General features: G+C 37.6%; 1 protein-coding gene across 2 annotated transcripts in view; it reads left to right on the forward strand.

Annotated features, from left to right (window-relative positions):
* Positions 1-27,831, forward strand: part of FLT1 (fms related receptor tyrosine kinase 1) — a 204,539-nt gene that overhangs the window by 73,180 nt on the left and 103,528 nt on the right. For both annotated transcript variants that reach the window (XR_006355646.1, XM_043994779.1), the window contains exons 11-12: positions 15,191-15,305; positions 24,231-24,339. Coding sequence is in view for 1 of the 2 variants with exons in the window: in XM_043994779.1 (XP_043850714.1) it covers positions 15,191-15,305; positions 24,231-24,339 (224 nt within the window). In the remaining variant the exon portion in view is untranslated. The remainder of the gene's footprint in view (positions 1-15,190; positions 15,306-24,230; positions 24,340-27,831) is intronic.

Genomic DNA, 27,831 nt, shown 5'->3' on the forward strand with positions numbered 1-27,831 from the left:
CACTTTACAAATGGAGACATTAAGGCTGAGAGTGGTTCAGGGACTTGTCCAGGGTCACCTGACTAGTTAGATCTGAGGCAGGATTTGAACTTGGGTCTACCTTCCTCCAAACCCAGCATTCTACCCACTGTGCCACATTAGTCTAGTTGCCAAACCCTTTCAGCCTGTTTTTTCATATGTAAAATGGCCTTGCCTATCTCATGGGGTTGTTGTAAGAGTCACTGAGTTTATGCAAACAAAAACATTTTATAACCATAAACCTCCATGCAGATGTCAAGTGTTGTAATTATTATTGTGCACAATTTAATTTAGTCAGGGGATGCAGTGTCAGAATAAACTGTAGCTTATCCTTATATCTATGTTCTTCCTCTCAGTGTCTATACACTCTAAAATAGTTCAGAGACCAAAATAATTTTAAAAAAACGCTAATAACTTAGTGATGAGGGAAAAATACCACCAGTTTTCTGTGGTTCATGCATCAGCCCAGATTTCCTTTTGTGCCAATCCCTTTAGCCTTTGGCCATGGTATCCCATCTTCTGCCTTATCCTGTTAGATCTCCTGTAGAGCCTTCCTTGGTTGCTCCCTTAATTTTTTGCTCACGAGTCTGGGTATCTAGATAGTACGAATTCAGTTGAATTCTTAGCTAACAATTCTTTATTAGTTTTTTTTTCCAGGTAAAGTGGTAGATTTTCTAAGAAAATAAAATGAACATACTTGGAATCTCAGGGATGCTTTCTTCAAGCTCTCTAGAAGGTCAAATTTGGAGTATGAAATAACTTCATGCTTTAGGAGCTTATAAGAAGACAGAGAACAGTAGAAAAATACTAACAGTCCATTCTTGGAGCAATCTTTCCTCATTCTAACATAGTGTCACAGGATCTTATACAATCTAGTGAAACATTTTCTTTGAAAACCTGTTGTTTGCTTTTTTTTTTTGGCCATTGTTACTGACTAAATATAGGAAAGGCAAATACATCCAGAGATCCTGTACAGAGTTGGTTTAATTGCATTTCTACACTATGTCAGCAAATTCACAAAGAAAGGAAAGGCAGAGTCATTAGTGATGTGTTGGGATAGATCACTGGTGGGGGGAACATAATGGTAAGCATTAGATGGAGTATGGAAAATTAACAAGACAAAAACAAACCTAATGTTAATTCTAGTTAGTTTGAAATATGCTGAAAAATCAAAATACAATTTTCCATAGACATAGATTTCTTCTTTTTGTATTGTGACACTTTTGATTTTGATTCTATTTTCCATCTGCAAGATGCTTAATAACTTCCCACCCATTTCCTGGGTGTAAAAGTGGGTCAAATGCCAGAGGGAAACCAGTAATTGAAGAAAACTTTTTAGGAAGATGATAAATATGGCCTCTGTCTTAGCATTCTGCCTGTCTCTTGGGCCACATGCATACGTACAAACATACATACACAGAGCTATTGCTATATAGCATATAGCATGTGTTTGAGTATGAGAATGTGAACCCAGACTAGGTATGTGACAAAGAATTTTAATTTGTGCCAAAACAAAACCTTGAGTCAAATGAGAGCTTTAAAGACCACTTCACCCAAGAACACTTTACCAGGACTTTGTGTTGAGCAAACAACCAAATAAAACTGACCATCTTATACAGAAGGCTTTCATCCCAAGCCAAAAGTGGATGTTCACTTACTAATGAGGAACTTCTTACAGCCTATTAAATAATGACTGGGTGAGGAAGTGCATACAGTGCAATGTGAGTGTCCCATAGAGGGACCCTTATTAATATTTCATAAAAGCCTGAGAACAGAACCCCAGCCCATTTGCCAATGCCTCATTGCCAATTTCTGTGCCCAAGTGTGATTTGCCACTTTCCTGCTTTTCAGCTCTCCTCACATTGATAGAGTGAGTCTGGTGAACAATTATTCCTGATGAATTAACTGTCTCCTATAATTGCTATAAAAGATTTCATTGTGTCCTTTAAATAAAACAACAAAAAAAACCTCTGAGTCATGCAAAGTCTATCTTGTGTGAGTCGAATAGTGAACTTTCCGCCATCAATGATGTAGCTTCCCAGGACTGGAAACACTGGAGCACAATGACATGAAATGTGGGAAGATGCATTGGAGATGGAAGATAGGATACTAGCATTCTGTGTGTCACCAAATCGGACTTTATTCAGAGGGGGAGGAGTTGAGTTGAATACCTTAGTATTGAATCAGCAAGCTAATTGTTTGGGAGAAAATATTTAGGCAATGTCTTTATTTACCACATGAGGGAAATTATTTATAAAAAAAACAAAAAATTGTAACTAATGAGGTGTATTGTCCCCAGAAATATGGTGTTTAGCATTCAGTCTTGACACAATTTCACTACCCTATTTGGGGAGGAAGTGGAGTTTTCTGCATTTGGAAGGTGAAAAAGGAGTAAAAAATTGTGAGTTATATTTAGGTTTAATCATTGTGTTGTTGGGCAGCCTCCATCATGACACTTGACCTCAATGTTGCCCCAAGTGGGAAAATGTCATCTACTTATATCAGACAGAGAATGTATCAAATGCTAAAATAATAAGGAAATGTAAAAGAAACCAATTATCCATAAATATTTCAAAGGCACAATGTTAGGTGCAACATAATAAGCAACACATATTTTAAAAGTATTAACCAGTGACACCCCATAAATTAAACTTGATCTTGGCCAAAAGCCTGAAAAACTATCCACTTAAGTCTTACTCTGCTATATCTATATACCGTAGAAGTAACCCTGGGTTCTCAAAGGCTATACCCAGCAGAAAAATTAGAAAGACTCTAAGCATATCTAGGTGAGGCTCTGTATGTCTGCTGCCCAAGGACCAACCTAGTTAAGATCAAAAACTTTATCACTTGGTTGGTGAATTGTTTTTGGAAACATAATACAAACCAATAATAATAGTTAACATTTAAATAGTAGTTTAAAGTTTGCAAAGATCTTGAAAAATACTATCTTATTTGATGCTTACGACAACCTTGGGAAGTAGGTACTGTTATTATCCCCATTTTACACATGAAGAAACTGAGGCAGACAGCAGTTAAATGACTTGCCCGGGATCATAGAGTTAGTAAATGTCCAAGGAAAGATTTGAACATTGATTCTCAGAGACCATTTACCATGTATTGGGATTGTGGAAAGTGTACTCACACCAATGAAATCACAGTTCTTTCAAGTATTGGAATAAGCATACTTTAGGGGATTCATGAGCATTAGCAAATCAAAAACTACAACCTGCTTTCACCCTATTGGATGAAAGGTGATAAATAAGCATAATATTTTATTAAGTAATTATTTTGGTTGGTGGCCTTTTTTATACTTTAGGCTGAGTTGGTCGATCTTTGTAGGTCTCCAGGTTTATATGGTCGAATGTCACTAATGTTATAGTTTTGTATTTTAGAGAAGTCTGTTCTGAACTTGTCCATACCAGGTTCATTTTGGTTGTGGAAGGCCTCCCAGATTAAAAAGCTTCCCAACTCCATCTCTACACGTTGAAATTCTACCCATCTTGCAAATCCAAACGCAGGAGTTACTTCCATGGATCTGTCCATATGGCCCTGCTGTCTCATAGCACTTTGTTTATACCTCTCTTGATGCACATATGTTCTTGTTTTTGTTATGGTTATTTTGTGCACATCATCTCCTTAACTAGATTTAAGCTCTTTAAAGCTGAGAACTATGTTTTCTTCATCTTTGTATCCATCAATAAATGCTTAATAAATGTTTGTCAGATTGAACTGAAGTGAAAAACTTCAGGAAAAGTACATCTACTCCAGAGGCCTCTCCAATGATTTGGGTCATTTTGTCCAGGATGCCCAGGACAATGAAGTAGCCAAAAGACTTTAACATTGACCTTTAGTACCTTCAGGGCTGAGGGCAGTTTGGGTGGCCCCCCAAAGTTACTGTTGAGATAGACCCTCTGGGGAAAATACAGCCTGGATAAAACCCAGTCCAAACCCAAGGAGTTTGGCCGAAACCAGACCAGTTTCCGGAATGCAGCGAGTCAAAAGTAGTTGAACACACTGAATTTGACTTGTTTTGACACTTTCAACTAACAGCACAGTCCTCTCCTTGTAATTTTTTTCAGAGTGTGGGTGTGTTTGATGTCCTGTAGTAAAGCCTCATCCTCTCAATTTATTGCCAGAAATTAATGTCCTAGACCAGAGGTCAGAAAACCCTTGGTTCTGTAAAACATCGGTAGAGGTATTGGGTGCATGGAGTACTCTGAGGGGCCCAGAGATGCCTCCTATTCTTAGTTTAGTTGGAAGGTACATTGGGATCATCCAAGGAGGGCATTTACAGACAAGAGAAAGTAGGAAGGTGGTTGGCATATAACGTGTTTCAGAAGTAAAGACTGGCTTTTTTTAGCATGATCATGGAGTGGAGACAACATTCAGCCAGAAAAATATGGAGTGAGTGCAGGGAAGCAGAAGGAGATAGAGCGACAAGTAGCATTGAAAAGTCTCAACTCTGGGTCTCCTCCCTTTGTTTAGTGATTATAGGATGTGGGATGTTCTCATGCTGGTGCCAGTCCAGATCCACACAATGGAATGGTGTGAATGGAGTGAGTAATCATGACATTGTCATATCAGACCCAGACTAGTATTGTTTCCCTGAATTTTATCACTATTGCTTCCCCTATTAAATTTCATCTTGTTACTTTCCCACTACTGCTGGATTCGCCTTCCTCATGCAAAACAATCCAATTATGGCTTCCTGTTATCTACTGAATACAGGTCACACTCCTTCACTTAACATTCAATACCCAGCCCTATTCCCAGTGTGGTACCACTCTGTCTTTACAGACTTGTCTCCTTTTTTGTTTTCTGATTATAGACTTTGCTAAAAGCTAGACCATACCTGTTGCATGGTAAGCTTGTAGGTAAATGCTCATTCATTCATTCTCTATGTTTCACAGGCCATGTCAATTTTTAGGCATAAAACAGATGAGCATTTGCTGACATCTTGTTGGAATTCCCTTCTTGTCCAGAATGAGAATGGAGTGGATTTCATTCCTCAGTGATATGGTGATGGTACATACTAGATTTGTACCCATACCAGACTTAGGCATTTTGTAATAATGGAGATGAAGAAATAGTTATGGAACCTAGAAAAACTATCTCTAAATAGATAATGGAAGGAGGACTTCAAAATGGAGTCCAGGAATCCTCAAATGTAGCAATTCTTCCAATTGCCTTCTATGGTTATAGCTCTACATATTACTTCAAAAATCTTTGCTTTAATGTTCTATAATAATGTCCTTGTAGTCTAGCATCAGGTCTATTGACTTTTCAATTCAACAGGCATTTGTTAAATGCCTACTATGCGCAAGGCACAACACAACATAGGCTTCCACGGCCATATGGTTTCTTTGGATTCTTGACTAGAGCAAGGCATTTATTGACAATATATCACTGGCCTTTGCTGCCATTTGCTCTGAACACTTATTAAACTGAATTAAAACACTTGTGGTGGTCATGAGTTTAGTGTTTGACTCTCTCATTGAGCAATTAGAAAACAGTGGCTTTCAAGACAAAAGGTTGTTTCGCCTAGATCAGCATCACTGTATATAGCTATATATAAGAGTATGTATTTATATATTGAAATTCCCTGCTTTATCACTTTGTCAAATAGAAGCCTGTCATGATAAGTTTGTCCAAACACCTAGAAGATGTCCTTTTATTTTCATCCATTTTTGTCACTCTAATAGAGGTGTTGTGGCCCTTTTTTGTGTGGAATAGGCAAGAAGTTATCCAATGGTCTTTCATTCCTCAATTTCAGCAGGTCTGAGATAAGTGATTGTATCTGATTACAAAGCTGATACTTGGCACCCAAAGCTTTAAAGAGGGAAGGGAACTCAGGAGGAACATGTGACTGCCTTTTTCTGTAAACTGCCCATGATGAAGAAGTCTGGTTTCATTTAGGGGGATAATGTTATATTATGCAGTTATCTAACTTGCTTCTCTTCTTTCTGGATAATTCATTTTCTTTGTCCCTTATGAGCTGTTCATCTTCCACAATGCAGAGGTTACTTTCTTGGAATTCAGTTCTCTCCTATTTATTTTTGCGCCACAGCAAGAAGGATCAAGATTCATTGTAACCTGGCAAAGCTTACTGTAAGCAATATTTAGAAGACTTGCTCTGTGTAAAAAGAACTAGAAAGAGAGAGGTTCTGGGATGTCTAGGGAGATACCTGAGAGTTCTACTACTCCTTTCACCATGAATCAAACCACAGCTCACATCACTCACTTTCCTAGGACTTTCAGAAATTCCACCATCGCTAACACGCATATTTGATTTGTTTGTTTACTTTTCCTTTTTGTAGTGATAATGAATTCTACTCTAAATCCGTAACTGTATTTCAGCCAAAAGCATTGGAAGCCATGTGGGCAAGTTAAACCTGAAGTCTTAAGCTAGAGAATGGTGGTCCTATTATATCTTGTTTAGTGAAGATATTTTCTGTGCAATTCTGTGCAATATCTGTATGCTATTGGTAAAGCTGTGGTCCGTCTTCGGTGGGGGGAGGAGCAATCAGCCATTCTCCCAGTGGCTTATGGGATAACCTTTGGTTTTTGCACTATTCATAGAATAAGGAGAAGAAACAACAATGCCGTACTAACATGCTATGATGGAAATTTATCCAACCTGCTTCATGGAAATAGTCCGATACTGGGTGCCTGGTGTCTACTTTTTAGATGATTAGGGTTTCTATAATGACCATACCATGGTTCAGAGATAGTTTAGGACTTGGATGTGGTCATCCTAATGAAGACCATAATACATTTAAACAGCACTCTAGGGTTTATAGGCTTTCCATATGTTATCTTACTTGATCCTCCAGCAACTCTGTGAGGTAAACAGAGTCTGAGAGGTGACCAGAGTATCTGGCAAGAGTCAGACTCAAGTCTTCCTAACTCTAAACCTATCCACTGTGATAACAATAAGTTATAAATTAAGAATCCTTCTCAAATGTGTTAAAATAGTAATGTGAGGGGACAGCTAGGTGGCGCAGTGGATAGAGCACCGGCCTTGGAGCCAGGAGGACCCGAGTTCAAATCCGGCCTCAGACACTTAACACTTACTAGCTGTGTGACCCTGGGCAAGTCACTTAACCCCAATTGCCTCACCCCCCCTCCCAAAATAGTAATGTGCTTGCAGCCACTCCTATAATTGCCCTAAAGATTAGTCATTGCTGAATCGAAGTCTGTTCTTTCCTTATTCACTAATACCTTTCCCTGTTAGGACCAGTTCCCATTGTAAATAACAGCAATAACAACTCACATTTATAGAATGCTTTACGCTTCACAAAATATGTTCTTCACAATAACCCTGTGAGGTTTAAGTATTGTGAGTATTACCATTTCTGTTCTACAAATGAAAAAACTAAGACTTAGAGAGGTGAAATGACTTGTTCTTGGTGTCACAGCTAATAGGTGTCAGAGCCAGAATCCAAATTCGTCTTCTGATCCTGTGTCCAGGAATTTCCCTCCGCCTCCCCCAAAGTACTGAGAAAGAATGTGTTGGTCCTTAAGGGTGTTTTGAGATTCAGGCCTACACTCTTCCAGTCTAAACATCACCCATACTTGATGAAAGACATACTGGCAATGACTCAGATTTTGAGAGGATAAAAGTAAATCCTTGGGACTGTTGAAGATTATGATAGAATCAAACAGAAGAGAAAAAAAAAAGGAGGAAGGAAGGAAGGGTTGGGGAAGACAGGATCTTATTCTGAGTCTGAATGGGCTGGAAGGTTGACTGGAGCAGGAAGTAGTGCATGCCAAGAAGAACACGAAAGACTCTTATCTAAACAGAGGTGGGTCAGGACCCACAGTCACCTCCACCATTGTCCAAAGAACGGAACCAAAAATGTCGATCCTTCAGAACACCCTTAACTCCCCTGCCTTGTCCAGAGAAGACTCACAGTGGTTCTGTAAGAGACCCAGGGAATCATAAGACCTCCCTTACTGCAGGTAGAAGTCACTGCTCCAGATTCCACAGTCCAAGCCCAATTCTTGTCCTGACCACCCTGAAGTCCTGGAACTTTTGCTTAGAGCAAAAGAAATGGGATCTATTCCAGCCCAACACCCCTCCCTAAATTTTCTCTCCACCTCCACACCCTCCTTAGCTCTTCCCCACCATTAACTCCCAGCATATATTGTTTTATTTGTTTTTAAAAAATGTGTTGGGGGGAGGGAGAGATAGTTTCTTAGAAGTTCTATTTATCTGATGGCTTGGGCTGATTGTCTTGGGCGTTCTGACACAATATTCACAGTAGCAAAGAAATGTTTATATCATGACTCTTCATTCAATCGGCTAGCATGGTTTAGCCCCGTGAGCCACTCAATCTGTCCTTCTGGCAAGGTTCCAATGGGTAGTTTGTTCTTTCTCCTTTTTTAAAAGGACATTTTACAGCCTTGATTTGATCTTTACTACTGTTGTAACCTTTTGTTTCCTGACTTGAAATGATTCAATATTCTTACAAACAGATTCTAATCACTTTAGCGCGTGCTGTAAAATCCCATTCAGGAGATAAGCAGAGTTCTCAAAACAGTCTCTCAGATTTCAGCATCCAAAGGAGAAGGGAAAAATGAGATTGTTTCCTATCTTGGGGCTTTCTAGATGTTCTCTGGACCTTCTTTAAAGAGGTTCCTTGTAGAAATGCATTTAAGATGAGAATAAAAAGAACAGCCTCATTCTAGGGTATTTTTACCCAAACTATGATAGAAATGATACAGACTTAAGAAACACAAGACCCCAAAGAAAGAAAAGATAGAAGCAAATGGAGGATTCTTCTGTCCTATTACTGGCCCCCACCAAATGATAAAGCCCATCAGGAGGTAGTAAGAAACTACTACAGTTTTAGCATCAAAAGCTTTCCATTAAGAACACTCTTGGGCATTGAGATCTACAGGTTTGTGATTATTAAAGAGTTCTCTTTCATCTAAAGTGCTTCTTTTCCTTAAAACATAGCAATAGACTGTTAGGACTATTTTCCCCCACTGAATCACAGAGCTAATTAAACCCATACTTGAAAGGAATTCCCACTTTAACATACCCAACCATTAGTCCCTTGTAGGATGCTAGTGTCTTTAGGGTCAGACCTTATGACTATAGTGAAAACAAAAGATGTCAAGGTTTTCCTCTTGGCCTGGAATTCTATTTGCAGTATGGGTGGATCCCATGTGACACAGTATCATAGACTGTAGGATCACAAAATTAGAGCCAAAAGGGACCCGAGAAGTCATCTCCTCATTTTACATATGAGGAAAGTGACCTTTAGTTATATTCGGGGATGAAATTTAGATCCTTTGGGAATGAAAAACACTGCTTGAGATAGAATGAGATAAGGTTCTTAATTGCTTTGATAAATCTATAATCACATCAGTATGGGTACTCCCCTCCAAAAAATAATACAGATTGCAATCTTTGTGTACCTTTTCATTCAATGTGATTCTTCTTTTCCCTATTCTCCCATAAATCCTCTGCAGATGGTTGATCCAACATGATGGGCCCCCAGATTCAGTCCTTGGCACTTTTCCACAGACAATTATTTAGAATGAAATATAATATGCTATCATCATCTTCTGTTCAAGTCTTGGGGTCTCCAATACCCAAAGGACACATCTTTATTTTGTTGTTGTTTTTCTGATGGAAGATATAGAACACATTCAGAATTGTACCAACAATGACAGGTCATCACAAGAGAGACATGGTAATGCTTTTCATCATAACCACGCTCTGTTCTGTTCATTACTTGCAGCTATAGCATTTTAAATAGATCTCACAGAATCACAAAATTTTAGATTTGGAAGGACTTTCCAGTCTGATTTGTATCTAGACTAAAATATCCCTGATAAGTGTGTGTCTGGACAACTCAAATTGTTGGGAAATATTTCCTTAAATCAAGCTAAATATTGTGTGCTGAGGATTTTATTCATATGTTGGCATGGCATATTCTATATATATAGTTACTTTGTAATTATATGTGTATAGAGTGAAGATTTCCTTAAATTCTGAGATAATAATGTGACTAATTCTTTGATACTTAAATTCAACACAATTCATTTCATATGAGCCCATGAATAGTACAGCTTAAGTTAAAAAGGCAGAATATCGTATCTTTCTTAAGTGTTTGGGGAAAAAAAAAGAATGCACTGGCTTCTGATTCTTCTTGGTCTCCACAAAATTGTTCATATAGTTATTTTCCTTTCATAGTTGCCACTCAGGCCATGATGACCATCCTCTCTTTTAATACCTTATTCATCATTCTCAAGTACAAAGCTTTCCAAACTTTCCCCTACCTGAACATGTAGTAATTATAGGAGAGCTATAGACTTTGTCTACTAGACTGGAACAAGTAATAATTTGTTTTAAATATAGGATGGTAATTTCATTCTTTTGTCTACCAATGTGCTAATCCAAAATAGGCTGGTTGATTTTAAAAAAAAACAAACAAACAAATATGTACATACTGATAAATTTGGCACTTAGTTATAAGGTTGAATTATTTGGTCTTATTTATGTGGGAGGCAAAGTTGCATAGTAGACTCAGAAGAATTAGATTTGAATCTTACCCCTGATATTTGTTAGCTGTGTGGCTGTCTATGGATGAGTTTCTTAACAGCTTAGCTTTTTAGTTTTCTCATCTTAAAATGACAATAATACTTGCAATACATACCCCATAGGATTGTTGTTAAAGACAAAATGCTGTCAATATTATTATCACTTAGAGTAAACGCATATTCACATTCGGGCATAAGGTAGAACTCTCAGAAGACTTATTTCTTTGGTGGAGTTTATTATTCCCACTTTTACCAAATAAATGAGTAGTTGGGATTTAGCGGGAAAACACTTAAGTAAAAAAATTGTGAATATTCTTTGGTACTTGACAGCCAAATTCTGGCAGGTCTTATTTGTTGACCTGGAAGTAACTGAACTGAGGGGACCTAGGAAGGGCTCATTACCAGATTGGCTTGAGGAACTTACATGAAGAGACAACTACATAAATTAGGATGATGAAATAACAGAATTAAGTGAATGGAAGAAGTCATTAGGGTGGCCTGGGAGGTTGAAATGGTTCCTTTCTCGTGAGAGGAATCAACCTTAACGGAAGAGGATGTCCATAAGCAGATGTGGTGAAGGAGTCCCCCATGGGTCACAGACTGCTTATCTCTCTACCAGCATGTCTTGTTAGTGATAACAATAATAATAGCAAATGCAGTCTAGACAGGTGTTTTCATTAGTACAAGGAATTCTCAGATAAAGAAACTCTTTACCAATATAAGTTGGCACCGTCTCAACAATTGATAGTCACAAAGGTGCCTAGACCTGTGCTATCAAACTCAAATAGAAATGGGAGCCAGTAATCTGTACTTCAGGATTGATACAGGCTGCATGTTGACTTCATTTGAAAATGTTATGCTATCTATATTTTATTTCATTTTATTTATTTTGTTAAATATTTCCCAATTACATTTTAATCTGGTTCTGTCCATATGCAGGAGTGTTGTGAGCAGAGTGTTTAAACCTCTAGCCTAGAACATGGAGAGATAAAGTAATTTGCTCCAAATATTATGTGTTAGAGGCTCTCTATCCACTACACCAGGTTGCCTCTCAATTAAAAAAAAAAAAAGATAGCAACAGCTGCCATTTCTGTAGTGTTTTAAGGATTATAAAGACTTTTCCTCACAACAAAATTGTGATGTGGATAGTATAAGTGTTATTCTCTCTGTTTTTACAGATGACGAACTCAGGCTTAGACACTGTAAGTGGTTTCCCCAGGTTTACACATCTAGTAAGCATCAGAGCAAGAAATCAAAACCAGATATTCAGACCCTAAGTCTAGCACTATTTCTACCACATCATATCATAAATCAAAAGGGGCAGTGGACAAGATTGTTTGTTATTTTATTATTATTTGTTTTAAATTATTTGGCTCATCAGATTTCTCACCACTAATGAAAAAAAAAATCAGTACAAAGTATCTCCCCTACTGAGAGTAAGTTAGTAGTGTCCTATTTATGAAAGACAGCATTTTCCCCTTTGTGCACATAAAGTATAGTGTTAAGTCAAAGCAAGTGACAAAGTCCACCAGAGATCTCCAAATTGGAGTTCCATGACTGATATGAACCATGTATCATTTACATGGTCCTATCTTCATAGGCTATATGCATCTTTGGTTCCTTAATTTTCATTTCTTTATATCAACCTTTAAGCCTGATACTAATTCATGTTTCAATTCTAGGGCAGTCTCCAGAGATGACATGTAGTACACTCTTACCCCGGAAATTTTTTTCCTTTCAATAGTTATAAATACCCCCACGCTATTGTACTTGGCATGCTTTATGCAAATGGAGGTAGGAGGTCTAAAACTCATTAGGAAAGGGAGAGAGCTGAGGAGTATATAGAGGACAGTGTAAAGCTAAAGTTGATAACAGTGGCCTTGTCCAGAATAGGCCATGGGATTTTCCTTATCTCGCTTTGGCAGGAGGTGCGGTGAGCTTCCTGTGCGAAATCAGGAGCGTATGCTGCTTTCCTCTTGTTGTTTAGCTTCCTCCTCTCTCCAAGACGGTTCCCAGCACCGTGATTATCTCTGCATCTTCAAACATGGCACAATCTACTTCCTTAAGAGCTTGATGTATTCTTAAGGTTCAGGCAAATTCCCTTCCCCCCTAAGTCTCTTTTCAAGTGCTGTTACATAGCCAGTGCCCAAAGTGAGATTCTATTTTTAAGTTGAGCTTCCAAGTTACCAAAAAGAAAAAAAAGTTCCCCAAATGGAAATATATAAAAAAAAAAACTGGAAAGAAAATAGCAACTGCAGTTCTTTATGGCTTGTTGATATGATTTTGGGCTTTCCAGTGACACCCATATATACTCTTCCATTGCCAAAGTCTATAGAAATAATGAGGGGCTGTGTCGGAATGACTGACTGAAAGAATGCAAGGAAGGGATGCATCTGAGGTCAAACAGGCATGAGGGTGAGCCATATGAATTTGGACAGCAGACCTCCTGTCATCCTTTGTGCGGGAGAACCTACCAGTCTTCTTTCACCCTAGTGTGTAGATCTGCATTTCCTGAAGACAAGGGGTGTTAGATTAACATCCTGCACCACAACCACACCAATTCACATTGCACTCAGCATTAGAATAAAAATTAAAGGTCTCTTATTCCAAGTACAATAATTTTTCAGGAGTTGTAGATATAAGCATCAAATGTTTTTTTTAAAAATAGATTTGCAATTAAAGAGAGAACATTAATGCTGAGGAAAAAGGAGCAACGTGATTTTTATATGTGCTTTTTTAAAAAATTACCATTAAACATGCTTCAAAGAGGGGAGAAAGAATGGTGTTTAGTAAATAGCACTACTGCTTAGGAGGAAGTAAATTAAAAGCCTACTGAGATATGACAGTTTTTGGCAAGTCTTAGTAATGTAAGAAGAATTGGGAATTGTGTCCAGAGTCTGAGAATTATTTTTGGACAATGACACATAATATATATAAAACTCTTTTACTTGTTAAAACTTTGGCTTTGTCCTTCGGCTGTATTACTCATTCACTAATATACAAGATAATTATTTTTCTGTCTACCAGTCATAACTCCATTAATCAATCAATGGTTAAGATTATTTATATTATTTGTTTTTCCTTCATGCTATATTTGGAATATTTTTCATTACTTTTATACATTTCAATAGCATTTCATCATTGCTCATATAATTTTTAGCACAATGCCAGATTTGTGATTTTTTTTTCTCCTATGTCAGCCTATGCTTATTTTTCTGATTCTTTCTAGGACCTTACTGGTGTGCCACATGACCAATTCCTAAAACAAATTCTCAGGCGGGGACAATTCCCCCAAGCACCACAGACAGTTGCATTGAGGGAAGCTCATCGTCTCTGGGGAATCATTTCCTTTGGGACTTTGTTCCAGACCCTCTGAGTAGTACTGGAGAAAACTTTTTTGTGAACTTATGTCTCTTTGGGGTTTTCCACAATATTGGTCAATGGAGCATCTCAGTAATTGACATCCATCAAAGAATCTTGACCAGTTTATGCATAAGAGATGCCTTTCTGGAGGAGCACATTCAAAGCTGTCTTGCTTTACTGAGTCCAATGCTTTCTTGTCATCAGTAATAATAAACACAATGGGATCTTCTGTTTCCTTTGCTATGTCAATTGGCTGCCTATGTAGATGTGGCCTATAGTAGAAAGTCATATGTGAAAGCCTGCCTACTCTTTTCCCATATTTTCATTAATTATACATACTAGTTTTTAAAAAGCAAATAAGATTCCATGGAACATTGGGGTTGAATGGTGTCTCTTCAGTCATCTGGTCCAACCCTTCATCTTAAAGTGAGGAGGCTATGGGTCAGCTTAAGTGATTTGCTAAGATACTCTAAAAATTCAGAAGGATTTAACTGAATTTCACGAAAGCTCTACAGTGTTTCCTTCCATATGTACCTAATTAGCTCCCCCAAACCCAAATGCAGTCTTCTATTATAAAGCCAGTTTCTTTTAGATGTAAAGTAATCTTTATTAACATAACTTCAAAGTTGTTGTTTGTTCTTTTTAAAAAAGCATTTTCATGCTAGCATCTTGGAGTCTATATGAGATACAAGAGTTTTAGCTTTCCAGTTATCTATTTAATTTATCCTTTCTTGCAATTCTTAGTGTGGAGTTAGTGCATAGCAAAGTCATCTTGGAGTTAGTAAGACTTGGATTAAAGTTTTGCCTCGGATATATATATATATATATATATATATATATATATATATATATATATATATATATAACTGCAAACCATTGAACCTTTCAGTGACACAGGCAAATCTCTAAGACTATCCATTGAAAATTAGTTGCTGATCTCTCTGTTGGTGGGAAATAGGACTCCTCACTGGGAGTAATCTTTCTTACTGTGATGAAATCACAGATTCAGCCAAAGTATCTTTGGTTGAATATTCAGTTTACACAAAGGATATACTCAGCCGTCCAAATCTAGCTGTGTTTCTATATGGAGAATGGAAAAGAAGGTTTACACAAAATTTGCATCTTAGTTATTTAAACTTGATTTCCTCTCAGAACTGATATTTAAGATATGGTGAATTCTTCACACAGTATTCCCACTGCCTTGACAACTATTGTAAAAAGCAGCATTTTAACGACAGCCCTTTTGTATTTCCAGGTATGACTTTTGCACTAACAATGACAGATCTTTCAACTTGGATGCTGATAGCACCATTGGAAATAGAATCCAGACCATCACTCAACGTATGGCCATAATTGAAGGAAAGAATAAGGTATTGTTTGTCAAATGCAAAAACTATATCCTGTTTTATTACTTATGAGACAATAACTTGGAGTCTCTGATTTATGAGAGGTCAGGCACAATCCAAATATACAAAAAACCTAGATGTAATCTAGAGACACATCTTAGATAAAGCATCAGTGATGTCTGAGTCAGTGAAGAGACCCACTGGAACCTCTCTAGCTAATATGCTCTCAAAAATGTTTATAATTCTGAAGTAGTAAGCTTACTAATCAAATAGAGAAAAGTGGAGAGGTCCTCTCACATAGTGAAATGATACATATAAACAAGGCCTCCAAAGAGATGGAGGCCAGAGAACTGAGATTCTACTGAATTTATTTGAATCCCCCCCAATTTTTTTTCCATCTGTGGTCAAGAACTGAGTGGATTGAGATCCATGAGCTGCCTCTGGTTGATTGTTTTCTGTAGAGAATTATGGTCTACCTATCACTGCAAATCACTGCCATCATGGCCCCGTAATGGTGAAGGCCTCTTTGACCAAGCAAAATCTCACAGAACCTCAGCTCTACTGCCTTTTCCTGCAGAACGTAAGACTGGCCTACTTAGATATCCAGTAGAAATAGGGATAGTTTAAATGGGGGGAAGGAGAGATATAATCGCTTTTAAAATTCCTGTTTATAAAAGTTTGATAGTGTTCCATTGTGGATAAAACCAAAAAAGATCTGGGTTCACGTGTTGCCTCTGGCACATATGTGACTCTGAGCAAGTCATTTAACCTTAAGTGTGGCAGCTAGATGGCAAAGTAGATGATGACAATGATAGTAATGACAACGAGCAGTTTATAAAGTTGGCAAAGTGCTTTGCCTATGTCATCTTATAGAATATACTTGTGAAAACCCTGTTAAATCGGGACTATTATTATCCCCATTTTACTTATGAGGAAATTGTAACTGAGAAAGATTAAGTGACTTGCCCAGAGTCCAAGTCCAATACTCTGTCCACTGTAACATCTAGCTATCTTCACTGTTGGACTTGGAAGTTGAACTTGGATCATAGGAAAGACCTGAGATGAAATCCTGCCTCAGACACTTACTAGCTGTGTGACTCTGGGCAAGTCACTTAACCTTTGTCTACCCCAGTTTACTCATTTGCAAAATGGGGATAATAATAGCACCTGCCACACATCGATTTTGTGAAGGTCAAATGAGATAATATATGAAAGCATTTTATGAACCATAAAGTGCTGTATAAAATCCTGGCCATTCTTATTATAGCTGTTACTACCCAATCTCTCAGTGTTCTAGCCAACTCTCTAACACTATAAATTGCAGAAAGAGTATCAACCTGCAATGGTGGGAGTTTCCTTACTTAGTAGTTTCCTATATCAGTAAAATCACAGGTCCAAACCCTATCTATCCCTCTCCATTTTATAAAACTATACTTTGCTTTGGAGTGGCAACTATAGAGAGGGTGGCTAGGTGGCTGAGTGAATAAGAGTGCTGGCCCTGGAGTCAGGAGGACCTGAGTTCAAATCTGGCCTTGGACACTTACAAGCTGTGAGATGCTGGGCAAGACACTTAAGCCCATTTACCTCAGTTCCTCATCTCTAAAATGAGCTGAAGAATGAAATGGCCGGCCATTCCCATATCTTTGCCATAAAAACTCCAAATGGGGTCACGTTGAGTCAGAAATGACTCAATGACAACAAATTATCAAAAAGACACAGTCCTGTAATATAAGAGTATTTGTATTGTATCTTTATGTTCTTTATATTTAAAGATGACAAAGGAGCTGCTGATACTTCTCATGCCACACTTTCCAGAGTCACTTTAGCTGACTCATAACATACGGTGGTTAAAATGGTGATATCCTGCTATCCCCAACCAAACTCACTCACCCTTTTCCCGACAGTCTATGTTTCATGAGATAGTTGTCAAGGCTTAAGGGAACCAATGATGTGGCAGCAAATAATAAGCTCCAGATTTGGGTTTTGCAATTAATTTGCCATATGAACAAATTTCAGTTATATCAGGCCCTAACACCCTGCTATGTGCAAGTCACTCACTGGGCACCAGAAAAGAGAGAGAGAGAGAGAGACAGACAGACAGACAGACAGACAAAGACAGACAGACTTTATGGTTATTAAGTGTTAATGAGAGCATTTAAATAGAACACAAAAAGAGTCAAGAGAGTGGACAAGTGTTATATTTCGATTGTAGTGCCACACTATAAGGGGAGATTTGCTTTAAAATTTATTAACCACAAACATGGTTTTATATCACATCTCTACAAGAAGTAGTTCAGAACATAGTAAATGTTCATGTTCAGTTTCATTTTGTCCTTTTTCATTCATAGTAAATGTTGTCGGGGCAGCTAGGTGGCACAGTGGATAAAGCGCCAGTCCTGGATTCAGGAGGACCTGAGTTCAAATCTGGCCTCAGACACTTGACACTTAATAGCTGTGTGACCCTGGGCAAGTCACTTAACCTTCATCACCCTACAAAAACAAACAAACAAACAAAAACCATAATAAACATTGTCACATTGTCTGCTCCTCTTTTTAAAAGATTTTTTTCAGTTTACCTTTATTTGTAATACTAATAATAATTGCTACTGACACACCATTTTCAAAGTGCCCTCCAGTGTGGAATTCTCAAAAGACCCTTCTAGCTCTAAAGCAGTGGTCCTAGGGCTTAGCACAATGCCTGGCACATTATAAATGTTTAATAGATGATTCTTGACTGACTATGATCCTTTCCAGAAGGTCTATTAGAATTGTGAATGGGAATATTATTTTAGAATTCTTATGGGCTTAAATCAACATGTTATCTTTTAAAAGTATTTCATTGATGCCTTTGGTCTGCAGATCACAGTCATTTCCTAACTACTCCCTACCTCATTGAACTTTCTTCTTAACAATACATCATCTTGAAATAATTCAAAGATGGAAAGGGAGGAAGAAAAGGACCTGCTCACATTTTCCCTTGCAAGATCAAAGGACTGTGGGTTCATGCTTACATGGGATCTTATGCTATCCTCTGCCCATGGGGCTAGCTATATCCCGTTGACTGACTAATTGATAATATACAGGTATACTCTAGTGTCATCTTCCAAAATTGATTGTGGTGTATGTTCACAGCCATCTATTTCTTTTCTTTTTCTTTTTTTTTTTGGTGAGGCAATTGGGGTTAAGTGACTTGCCCAGGGTCACACAGCTAGTGTCAAGTGTCTGAGGCTGGATTTGAACTCAGGTCCTCCTGACTCCAGGGCCAGTGCTCTAGACACTGAGGCACCTAGCTGCCCCATCTATTTTTAAAGCCTGAGTTGAGAGTAGTGACTTTCTTTCAGTGACTTTTTTCTAAAGAAGACTTATGTGTATACCTAAGTCAAGAATCAGTACTTTCATCAGGGTAGGAATTCCCTCTCCCAAAGGAAGGATCCACTGACACAAATAGCCATGGACAGTAACTGAGGATCAGAGAAATTCTGTGACTTGCCCCACATTACCCAGCTAATAATTTGTACTCAAACCCAGGTCTTTCTGATTCCAGTGCCTTGCCATCTCTCAAATATCTACATAGCATATACTGTTGCTGTAATAATGTAGGCTCACATTTCTCTATTACTTTAAGGTTTGCAACACACTTTCCTCCTAACAGCCCTATGAAGCATATTGCACCATGTAACTCTTAAAGAAAAGAAGGAAATAAGCATTTATTAAACGTCTAGTTCTAGGCATTTCACTAGACACTTGACAAATATTATCTCATTTGGTTTTCACACTAGCCCAGCGAGGTGGGTGCTATTATGATCACCATTTTACAGTTAAGGAAAGTGAGGCAGACAATGGTTAAATGCTTTCCTAGCATCACACAGCTAATAATTGTCTGAGGCAGAATTTGAATTCAGGTCTTACTGACTTCAGGCTCAATACTATGTGAACTATGGTGCCACCTAGCTGCCTTGGTGATATTCAGAGAGTTTAGTGAATTGTTGAGTTGTAAAGGAAGATCCAAATCTTTAAGATCCCATTTGGCATTTTTTTGGCAAGGATACAGGAGTGGTTTGCCATTATCTTCTCCTGTTTGTTTTACAAATAAATAAATTGAAGCAAACAGGGTGAAGTGACTTGACTAGAGTCATATAGCTAGTAAGGAACAGGCTGGATTTGAACTCAGGTGTTCCTGACCCCAGGCCCAGTGCTCTATCCACTGTGCCACCCAGCTCCTTTAGTGAATTACTCAAAGCAAGAAAGCTATACCCTAACAGATTTTGGTTATAATCTATGCCTTCTGATAGATGTGACTTAAGAAAAATCTTAGTTTACACATTGGATTTATTCAATTGAACTTTATTTATATAGTTCTTATTAATGTGAAATCTAGTTTAATTTGTATAAATTTTTCACAATAGTTGAAAGTAATCGATTCATTTCTGATTAATATGTTCAAATTCATCCTTTTAAAAATTAGTGTATGCATTTGCCCTTTTCAAGAATTCCAATTCAGGCTACAATGAATGCTGTAGCTACAAATCGGCCTTCCCACTGTCCAATCACCTCTAATGGTATAGAAGCTGATTGGTGCCCATTAGCGTACAGCAACTGTACAACAGCCGAATGACACTGCTATCCCAGTGAATCCCTGAGAGGTCTCAGTGACTTTCTTTTCTTTCTTTCTTTCTTTTTTTTTCTTAAACTAAGTAAGGAAGGGTTTTCAGGGTAATAAAATCCAATTTCCTTCTTGAATGGATTTGGCCAAGACTTGTGAAAAGTGAGTCATCAGTTAGAACTGCTAAAGGCCAATGTGGAGTTTTGGACTCTATTGGTTGGAGCTGCCAGATTATTGGGTTTGTAAGAGTAGAACAGAGTAGGAAAGAGAAGGAACCCTGAGTTCAGAGAGTTAAAAGAACACTTATTAATTCTGCGAGACCGCAAAACTGTGACAAATACGACGTTTAGCAACATTTCCGTTAAAATCATTTCGAAGGCACCTTTAAGAAACTTGAGTACTACAAAGGGATAAATACATGACATAAGCAATAATACTTAATCATAAAGTTACTGCTTGAGTGACTCAGTTCCCACACCCAACAGAAGTTTAATTCTCACGTTCTATTTTCCCATCAATTGACAAAAAATGTGCCTCCCTATGTTAATTTTAGATTCTTCCTTGACCTCTGAATGTCTACTTTTATTCCTCTCAAGCACTTAAAAAGGAAAATATATTAGTAGCAGTCTAAGATTAAAATCGCTGTTTTATTTATAGATATTTTTAAAGCCAGTACTGGAAATGAAGCTGAATTAGAGCATTGGCCCATCTAATCTATCCCATCAGGACCCTTCCACATTGTATAAATTCACCAACATGGAGTGAAAAGAGAAGGAAGGACCATGAATTAATTCCCATTTTACACTACCTAGCTAAAATGTTCATGAGTGTTCTGGAACCTAAAAAATAACATGTAAATATGAACTTGAAGGGCTGGTCACTTTTCTGTACCCCTGAAGTACCAACATAATGTAAGTTAGGATGATTTATAGAGTAATTGCAAAATATGAATTCTGATTTTAAAAAATTAATCTACTGGGACTTTAAATTGAATCATGCTGAAAACCCCAACCAAAAACCTGTGTATAACATTCAGCAGCCAAATTAATTTAAAAAAAATATTGATTTACATGTCTGTTGTCTGGATATCATGCTACTTTAACACTAGAGGGTGAGGATATTTTCTATATAGTGCTCAAAACATTGTAAGCATCTAGTAGAAATGAAAGAATGGCAATAGGTTGGATTAGAAACACCACAGATTTAGGCTTCTAGCTTTATTTGAGTAGTTCTCTGTTGTGAAAGAAAAATAGTGACAGAATTAGCACTAATAATATAAAAAAACAAGATATCTCAGTTTTTTCTTTTGAAACACATTGTAAAAACATTAAGGAGTATTATAATTTCAATGTATGTGAAATAAACCCCCTTTTCCTTTGAAATATAATTTTTTCCCTTGTTATTCCCACTGTGATAGTATTTTCATTCATTTCTTACATCAGCAGGACTTCACCCTGGATATCAAAGGACTGTTGGCCATTTAATTCATAAGACTCCTGCTTTAGTCCATACATATGGTTCTAGAATGAAAATTATATAATAGTTAGCAAGTCACTTTACAATTCAGGCAAAATAAAATTATACACTGACACTTGAATTTCCCTTCTCCAACTATATAAGGCTTTGTTTTTTAGCTGTGAATGTATTGAAAATACTTTTAAGGGGGAAATCTATACATGTATACTTTTGTGAAAAATTCTGATTTTCTAGAAATGAGAAATTCGTGGAGAATCTGTTACATAGTAGTGAATTACTTTGACTAAACAAAGTGCTTAAATTTTATCTTAGCATTTTAAATTTTATTTTTTGTTAAGTATTCATTAAAGTATTTACTTTTTTGCCAGTGAAAATGGCAGCATAAATAGAAAACAAAGAAGGAATCCGTTGTTCCTGTATGCAACAATTTTTTAGTCCTTGTAGCTTTTCATCATTAATCAAAGACTAACTCATCAGGGAAGAACTGATATAAACAATAGAGATTTCTATGAGATTCATGTTATTAACCTCAGTCATTTTTCTATCTGGATGCTCCACCAGTAAATTTTAAGCTGTAGCCCCTAACAATCTCCTCCTAATAATTAGTAATAAATTCATTCATTTGATGGGTCCCAGTGTTTTATACTTTCAAAATGGAGGCTGATGGCCTCCATTACAGTAAGGTAAGGAAGACAATGTAGTGCCTTCAGTGTAGTAGAAGTACCTCAGGTGAAAAGGGAGTAAGTAAGAGAAGTTAGATGTTCATGCTGAGTTAAATTAAGAATTTATTGACTCCTTATATGACCATGGTTCATTTTACTTTTCTGAACCTCAGTTTCCTCAACTTAAAAATTAGGATCTTGACCCGTCTTTGGTAAAGTCACCCAAAAATGGTTATCAAGCGTTTTGGTCAACTTTTGATTATATGCTTTCAAACTCTTTTACTTTGTATCATGGTAGACAGAGAGTTGGCACAGTAGATAGAGCACTGCCCCTGGAGTCAAGAAGACCTGAGACATTAACTGTGTGACCCTGGACAAGTCACTTAACCTTGTTTCCCTCAGTTTCCCTGTCTGTAAAATGAGCTGCAGAAGGACATGGCAAGGCTCTCTAGCATCTTTGCCAAGAAAACCCCAAATGGAGTCATGAAGAGTTGAATATGACTGAACAACAATAACAATTTTTACTCCCAGGTTGACTTCAGCCCATTAATTACAATCATGGATTATGTTTTAAATTATTTATTAGTTAATTATTTATTGTTATTTTTACAAGCATTTGTTAAATTTTCCTGCTACTCCTCACATTGAACAACTGCTAAAAATAAAATAAAAACCCTCACAGCAAATACACATAATATAGCCAAACAAATTCTCATATTGACTATAGAAATCATAGAATTTTAAAACTATAGTGAAAAGGGGTATCTTTTATTAACTTTAGGGATAAAGTGCACCAGGTTGAATTATTCTTATTTTTGAGGTGATGGGAATATCCTATTAATTGCCTTTCTTGTTTTTCCTTTGATAAAGGTAAGGGATGTCATATACACATATATATTTGTATAATATATGTGTGTGTATCCTGATATATACATATATGTGTATATATACACATACATATATATATATATATACACATACATATATATATATATATGGAGAGAGAGAGAGAGAGAGAGAGATCCCTTACCTCTATCAAAGGAATGTGTGTGTGTTGCCTGAGACCATTACTATAACTTATAAACTTACTGAACTTGCAATGACTTGGGGAAAATGGTCTTAACTTGAAATTTTTTTGAAAAATTTGATTAAATATTCCTTTCAGTGATTCTAAAACCAAATAATCTGGCTTTAGACCTTTTGTATTTATGTGCATGTGTTGAGTACCCATTCATTCTCAATACTGAATTAGATTTAAGTAATATCAATAATTATATTTGCTTATCTAAATATTTTTTTCATGTTATAGAAGTTTCTCTGAAAGAAGACATTCATACCAGTCTTCAAACACTATGGACTTTTGTTAACATCCCTTTTTTTAAAAAAAAGTACAATTTTAGAAAGTGCTCCCAAATACACAAAAGTAAACTGTTCATTTCCTGACTTTTCATACTTATTTCTTTAAAGCTATCGCCAACCCAAGCAGCTGGAAGGAAAACACGTGAAATTTTATTGTCCATTTCATTTTTGTTGTCAGTTTAACCATAACTTCTTAGAATCTCCATTTCTAGATTAAGAAGCTCAGGGGCTCAGAGGCTGTCATTTACTAAAACACCACATAGCAATCTGGTAGTGAGTTCTAACTCCGTTAGCACTCCCTGCCCTCTAGTTTTTGTTTTCATCCTGGGTTACTGCCCTTTGAGATAGCTCATCATCCCCTTTGAGCATGTTATAACTAAGGCAGTTCAGCAGATTGTTCACCCCAAATTGGCTCACCCGGTGAACCCACACCAGGTCTGAGGAACAGAGCAAGACCTCAGTGAACATGTGATCTAGGGGTCAGCCAAACATCTCCTGCTCCCCTTCCTTTCATTGATCCTTGGACCAGGGTGGGACGTGCAATCCCTCACCTCAGGCTTTATGGCATGTAATTATGACTCCAGCAGCACGAGACAAATAAGCATGAATCGCTCATTTGATCTGGATGGAGAGAGGCCGTGAGTCTCCTGAGAAACTGTTTTCCTGTTATTTTTCCATTATTTCTGGGGCTCTGTATGGAGATGCCCTTCTGATAATCGCCACCACACTACCTATTTTTTTGCTGAATGAATGGAACAACAGAATCGTGTTAGTGGTCAGGGAGCCCTTGGGGATTATTCAAACAATTTCTTGTGTTTACACCAGCTAAAGTGATCCTGTCTTCTACAGATTGCAAGCACTCTGGTCCTGGCTGACACTAGAGCTTCTGGAATCTATAGCTGTGTGGCTTCCAATAAAGTTGGACACGCCGAAAGAAATATTAGCTTTTATGTCACAGGTAAGCCACAGTTGCTCCACCATCAAAGGTGGCCTTTTTATTAGGATTGCTTTACTGCTGCAGGTACATTCTTCAGTCCTGAGTCTGAACCGTATTTAAGAAATCCAGTGCCGAGTCATGTCATTCATAAATTGTTACACTTGGAGAGGGATGATCACACTTTGAGTAGCTTCAGCCTAGGGGTAAGCCTAGGAATTGCCTAGGGAACACAATTTTACATAAACTTTGGATTACCTCAAGAATTGTTATGTCACTGAGTCTTTTGGCTAAAATCAAGTGAAGAATTATTTCTTAGAATTCTCTTCTCCAATATAGAACAGTAACGAGCCATCTCTTGACATGGTCTTCTAATTAGGAAATTAACAGTTCCTTTGCCAGGAATAGAAGCAGTAGATTTGATTACTGAACTTGGAGAGAGAAGACTTGAATTCAGATCTACTTTAGACATTTCTTAGATCTGTGATCATGAAAAAATTATTTACCCTCTCAAAATCCTTAATTTCCTCATCTATAAAATGGGAATAATAACACTACCTACCTCATAGGGTTCTTATAAGGAAAGTATAAACCTTAAAGTGATATGCAAATGGTATTTATTATACATAAATGACTTTTGGCTCCTGATTTTGGCTCCCCACATTTTGTGGAACCAACATAACCTGCTATTACCTGGATGTAGTATTTCAGATTGATCCACAGGTTAAAAGGGATGAAATATGATTTTATTTCTTGGGCATCGAGATTGTTTTAGGGTATTCCTGAACATAGGAGGTATCCTGTTTTCATTGAAAAAATACGATGGTTTCTGCAAATTTTATATTGCCCAAGCTCTACAAATCGCCCTCTCTGTGCAGCTCTCCTGGCACAGGAAGGATGTAAGAAGCTCAGAGTATAAAAACAATTGCCCTATTCCACCCCCTCCCCCTCCCAAGAAAAATCTGAGGAAGTCTGGGCAGAGTGCCAGCTCCCTGGAAACTTCACACTATACATACTCTGCAGAGTAAGTTATGAACAGAGTATCTTCAATTTCTCCAGAATGATCCTATTCCCAGATATACAGAGGTAGCGGGGCTGTGTGGGAGGCCACCTCGTAAACTAAGCTGCTTCATGGGAAACATCAGAGAATAAGAGCATTGAACTTTAGAGCTTAAAAGGTACTCGGTTGTTGTTCAGTCATTTTCCAGTGGAGTCTGACTCCTTGTGACCTCATTTGGGGGTTTTTTTGGCAAAGATATATAAAGTATAGTTTGCTTATTCCTTCTCTAGCTCATTTTTATAGATGAGGAAACTGAGGCAAACATAGTTAAGTGACTTGCCCAGGGTCACACAGCTATTAAGTGTCCGAGGCCAGATTTGAGCTCAGGAAGGTGAGTCTTCCTGGCTCCAGGCTCTGCCACTACTACTGTGATACTTTGCTGCCCTAAAAGGTACTTTAGAGAGCATTTTCTCCAAGGGTTCTTAATCTGAGGTTTATGGACTTGAAGAAAATTTTTGATGACTATTTCAATATAATAATAGCATCTATCTCACAGGGTTGATTTGAGGATCAGATGAGTTAACATATGTAAAGTGCTTTGGACATCTTAAAGCTCCCTATAAATATTAACTATTATTATCAGATATGGTTCTTTCCATCTGAGTAACTTGCTTGCTACTATAACTTCTTATCCTCTGGTGGCCTGTTAAGGTGGATGGGAGAAGCCCACCAAAAATTCCTATATGTAAATATCAGCTATCAACCTTCTCCTCATTATTATTATTATTTAAAAACTTGAATCAAGGAAAAAATTCTCTCTGTGTTCATCAGATACGTTAGGACCTTTTTAAAAATTAACCTCTTTCTTATCAATGTATCAAAATACCCAAGATGTATGCAAAGTTGTAGGATGCCTATTTCCAAGAGGCAGATGGCTAACCTAAAACAGTTGAATTTCAGTAGTAGCAGCAGCAGCGCCTACTATAAAAATGAGCCAACCACAAAACATATTTGTCCTTCTCTTTTTTCGCGCGCGCGTGTGTGTGTGTGTGTGTGTGTGTGTGTGTGTGTTCTCGCTCGTGTGTGTGTGTGTGTGTGCTCCTTTGCTGGCACTCAGCATGACTATGGGTGTGTTTGCAATTACTGAGGGTGAAACAGGAACAGCATTACCTTATCTCCCTGGTTTCCCAATGTCACTAAATGCATTTTATTTTGAGATTCCTGGTGGTGCTTGGCAAAGATAAACAAAATCTTCCATCAGGAAACCTGGGAGCTATTTCCACAGGAAGTTTCAAATCGCTAAAGTAAATAGAAACTCTCTTACATGATCTCAGTGGTGTTACTTAGCTTTACTTGGGCTCTCATCACTGAGATGAGGCATACAAAATTTAGGGTTTGAGATATTTTTTTAAAAGCCAACTTGATTGCAAGACCATGCCATGCCTGCCCTAATGCCTCTGCAGAAATTACATATCACCATGCCTGAGACATATACCAAATAGAAAATGACACTGTGTTCCAGCAGATTTCATTTGAATATATTATTGTCTGCAAGATAAAAAATGCCTGTCTCCTTCTTTATCATCTCTTGGTGTGTTTTCCAATCTTCCTCTTAGAAGCATGAAAGCTTTCGTTGGTTTCCATTCACTCCTTGAGCACCGACAGCTTCATAAGCTCCAGCAGCCCACATGTTCCCAAGTTTCAAATGAATACTTTGGCATTTCTTCAGACAGATAGTTTATAATAAAGCCCAAACCCAGAAAATCAGAAAAACAAGCAAACTGAGATTTAGGAAAAGAGTTGATATAATATCTAATTTTGGACTATTGTCCCCTTAAGGTTTAAAGGTTTCTTTATAGCTTTGTGTGCAAAAGATAATAATAATAGTACTACATAGTGCTTTTCATCTTCAAAGCTCTTTGCAAAATGTTGGGCCAAATTCTCTCCTCACATACTGACAAGTCACAGGGTAACAAGCAGTGGGTGGTACCAGAGCCATTAACTAATTATTCTCCAGCATAGCCTGATGATGAATGAGAGACTGATAGTGAGATGGGGTGGACAGAGTGCTGGACTTGGAGCAAAGGCCTGAATTACAGCCCTGGACACTCACTGACAGTGGGACCTACCCTGGGCAAGGCTTGTGAGACTTCATTTTCTCATTAGTGTTCAGTCGTTTTCAGTCATGTCTAAGTCTTCATGACCCCATTTGGGGTTTTCTTGGCAAAGATACCAGGAGTGGTTTGCCATTTCCTTCTCCTGATTATTTTATAGATAAGGAAACTGAGGCACACAGGGTCATTGGTAACTTGAGAATTAATTACACGTTCATCACCTACTTTACCTCCTTTTGGTTGTAAAGACCAAATGAGATAATAATATATGTAAAGTCTGGGCATAAAGTGTTCTGTAAATGTAGATTGTTATTATAGAAGTCAGATTAATGAAATTGGTGGGAAAATTGGAATTGAGAAGGAGAAGCCACCAGGTGTAGCTGGAGAAACAGGAATGTATGG

The sequence above is a fragment of the Dromiciops gliroides genome, chromosome 3, assembly GCF_019393635.1.
Source record: "Dromiciops gliroides isolate mDroGli1 chromosome 3, mDroGli1.pri, whole genome shotgun sequence".
In the NCBI taxonomy this organism is placed as follows: domain Eukaryota; kingdom Metazoa; phylum Chordata; class Mammalia; order Microbiotheria; family Microbiotheriidae; genus Dromiciops; species Dromiciops gliroides.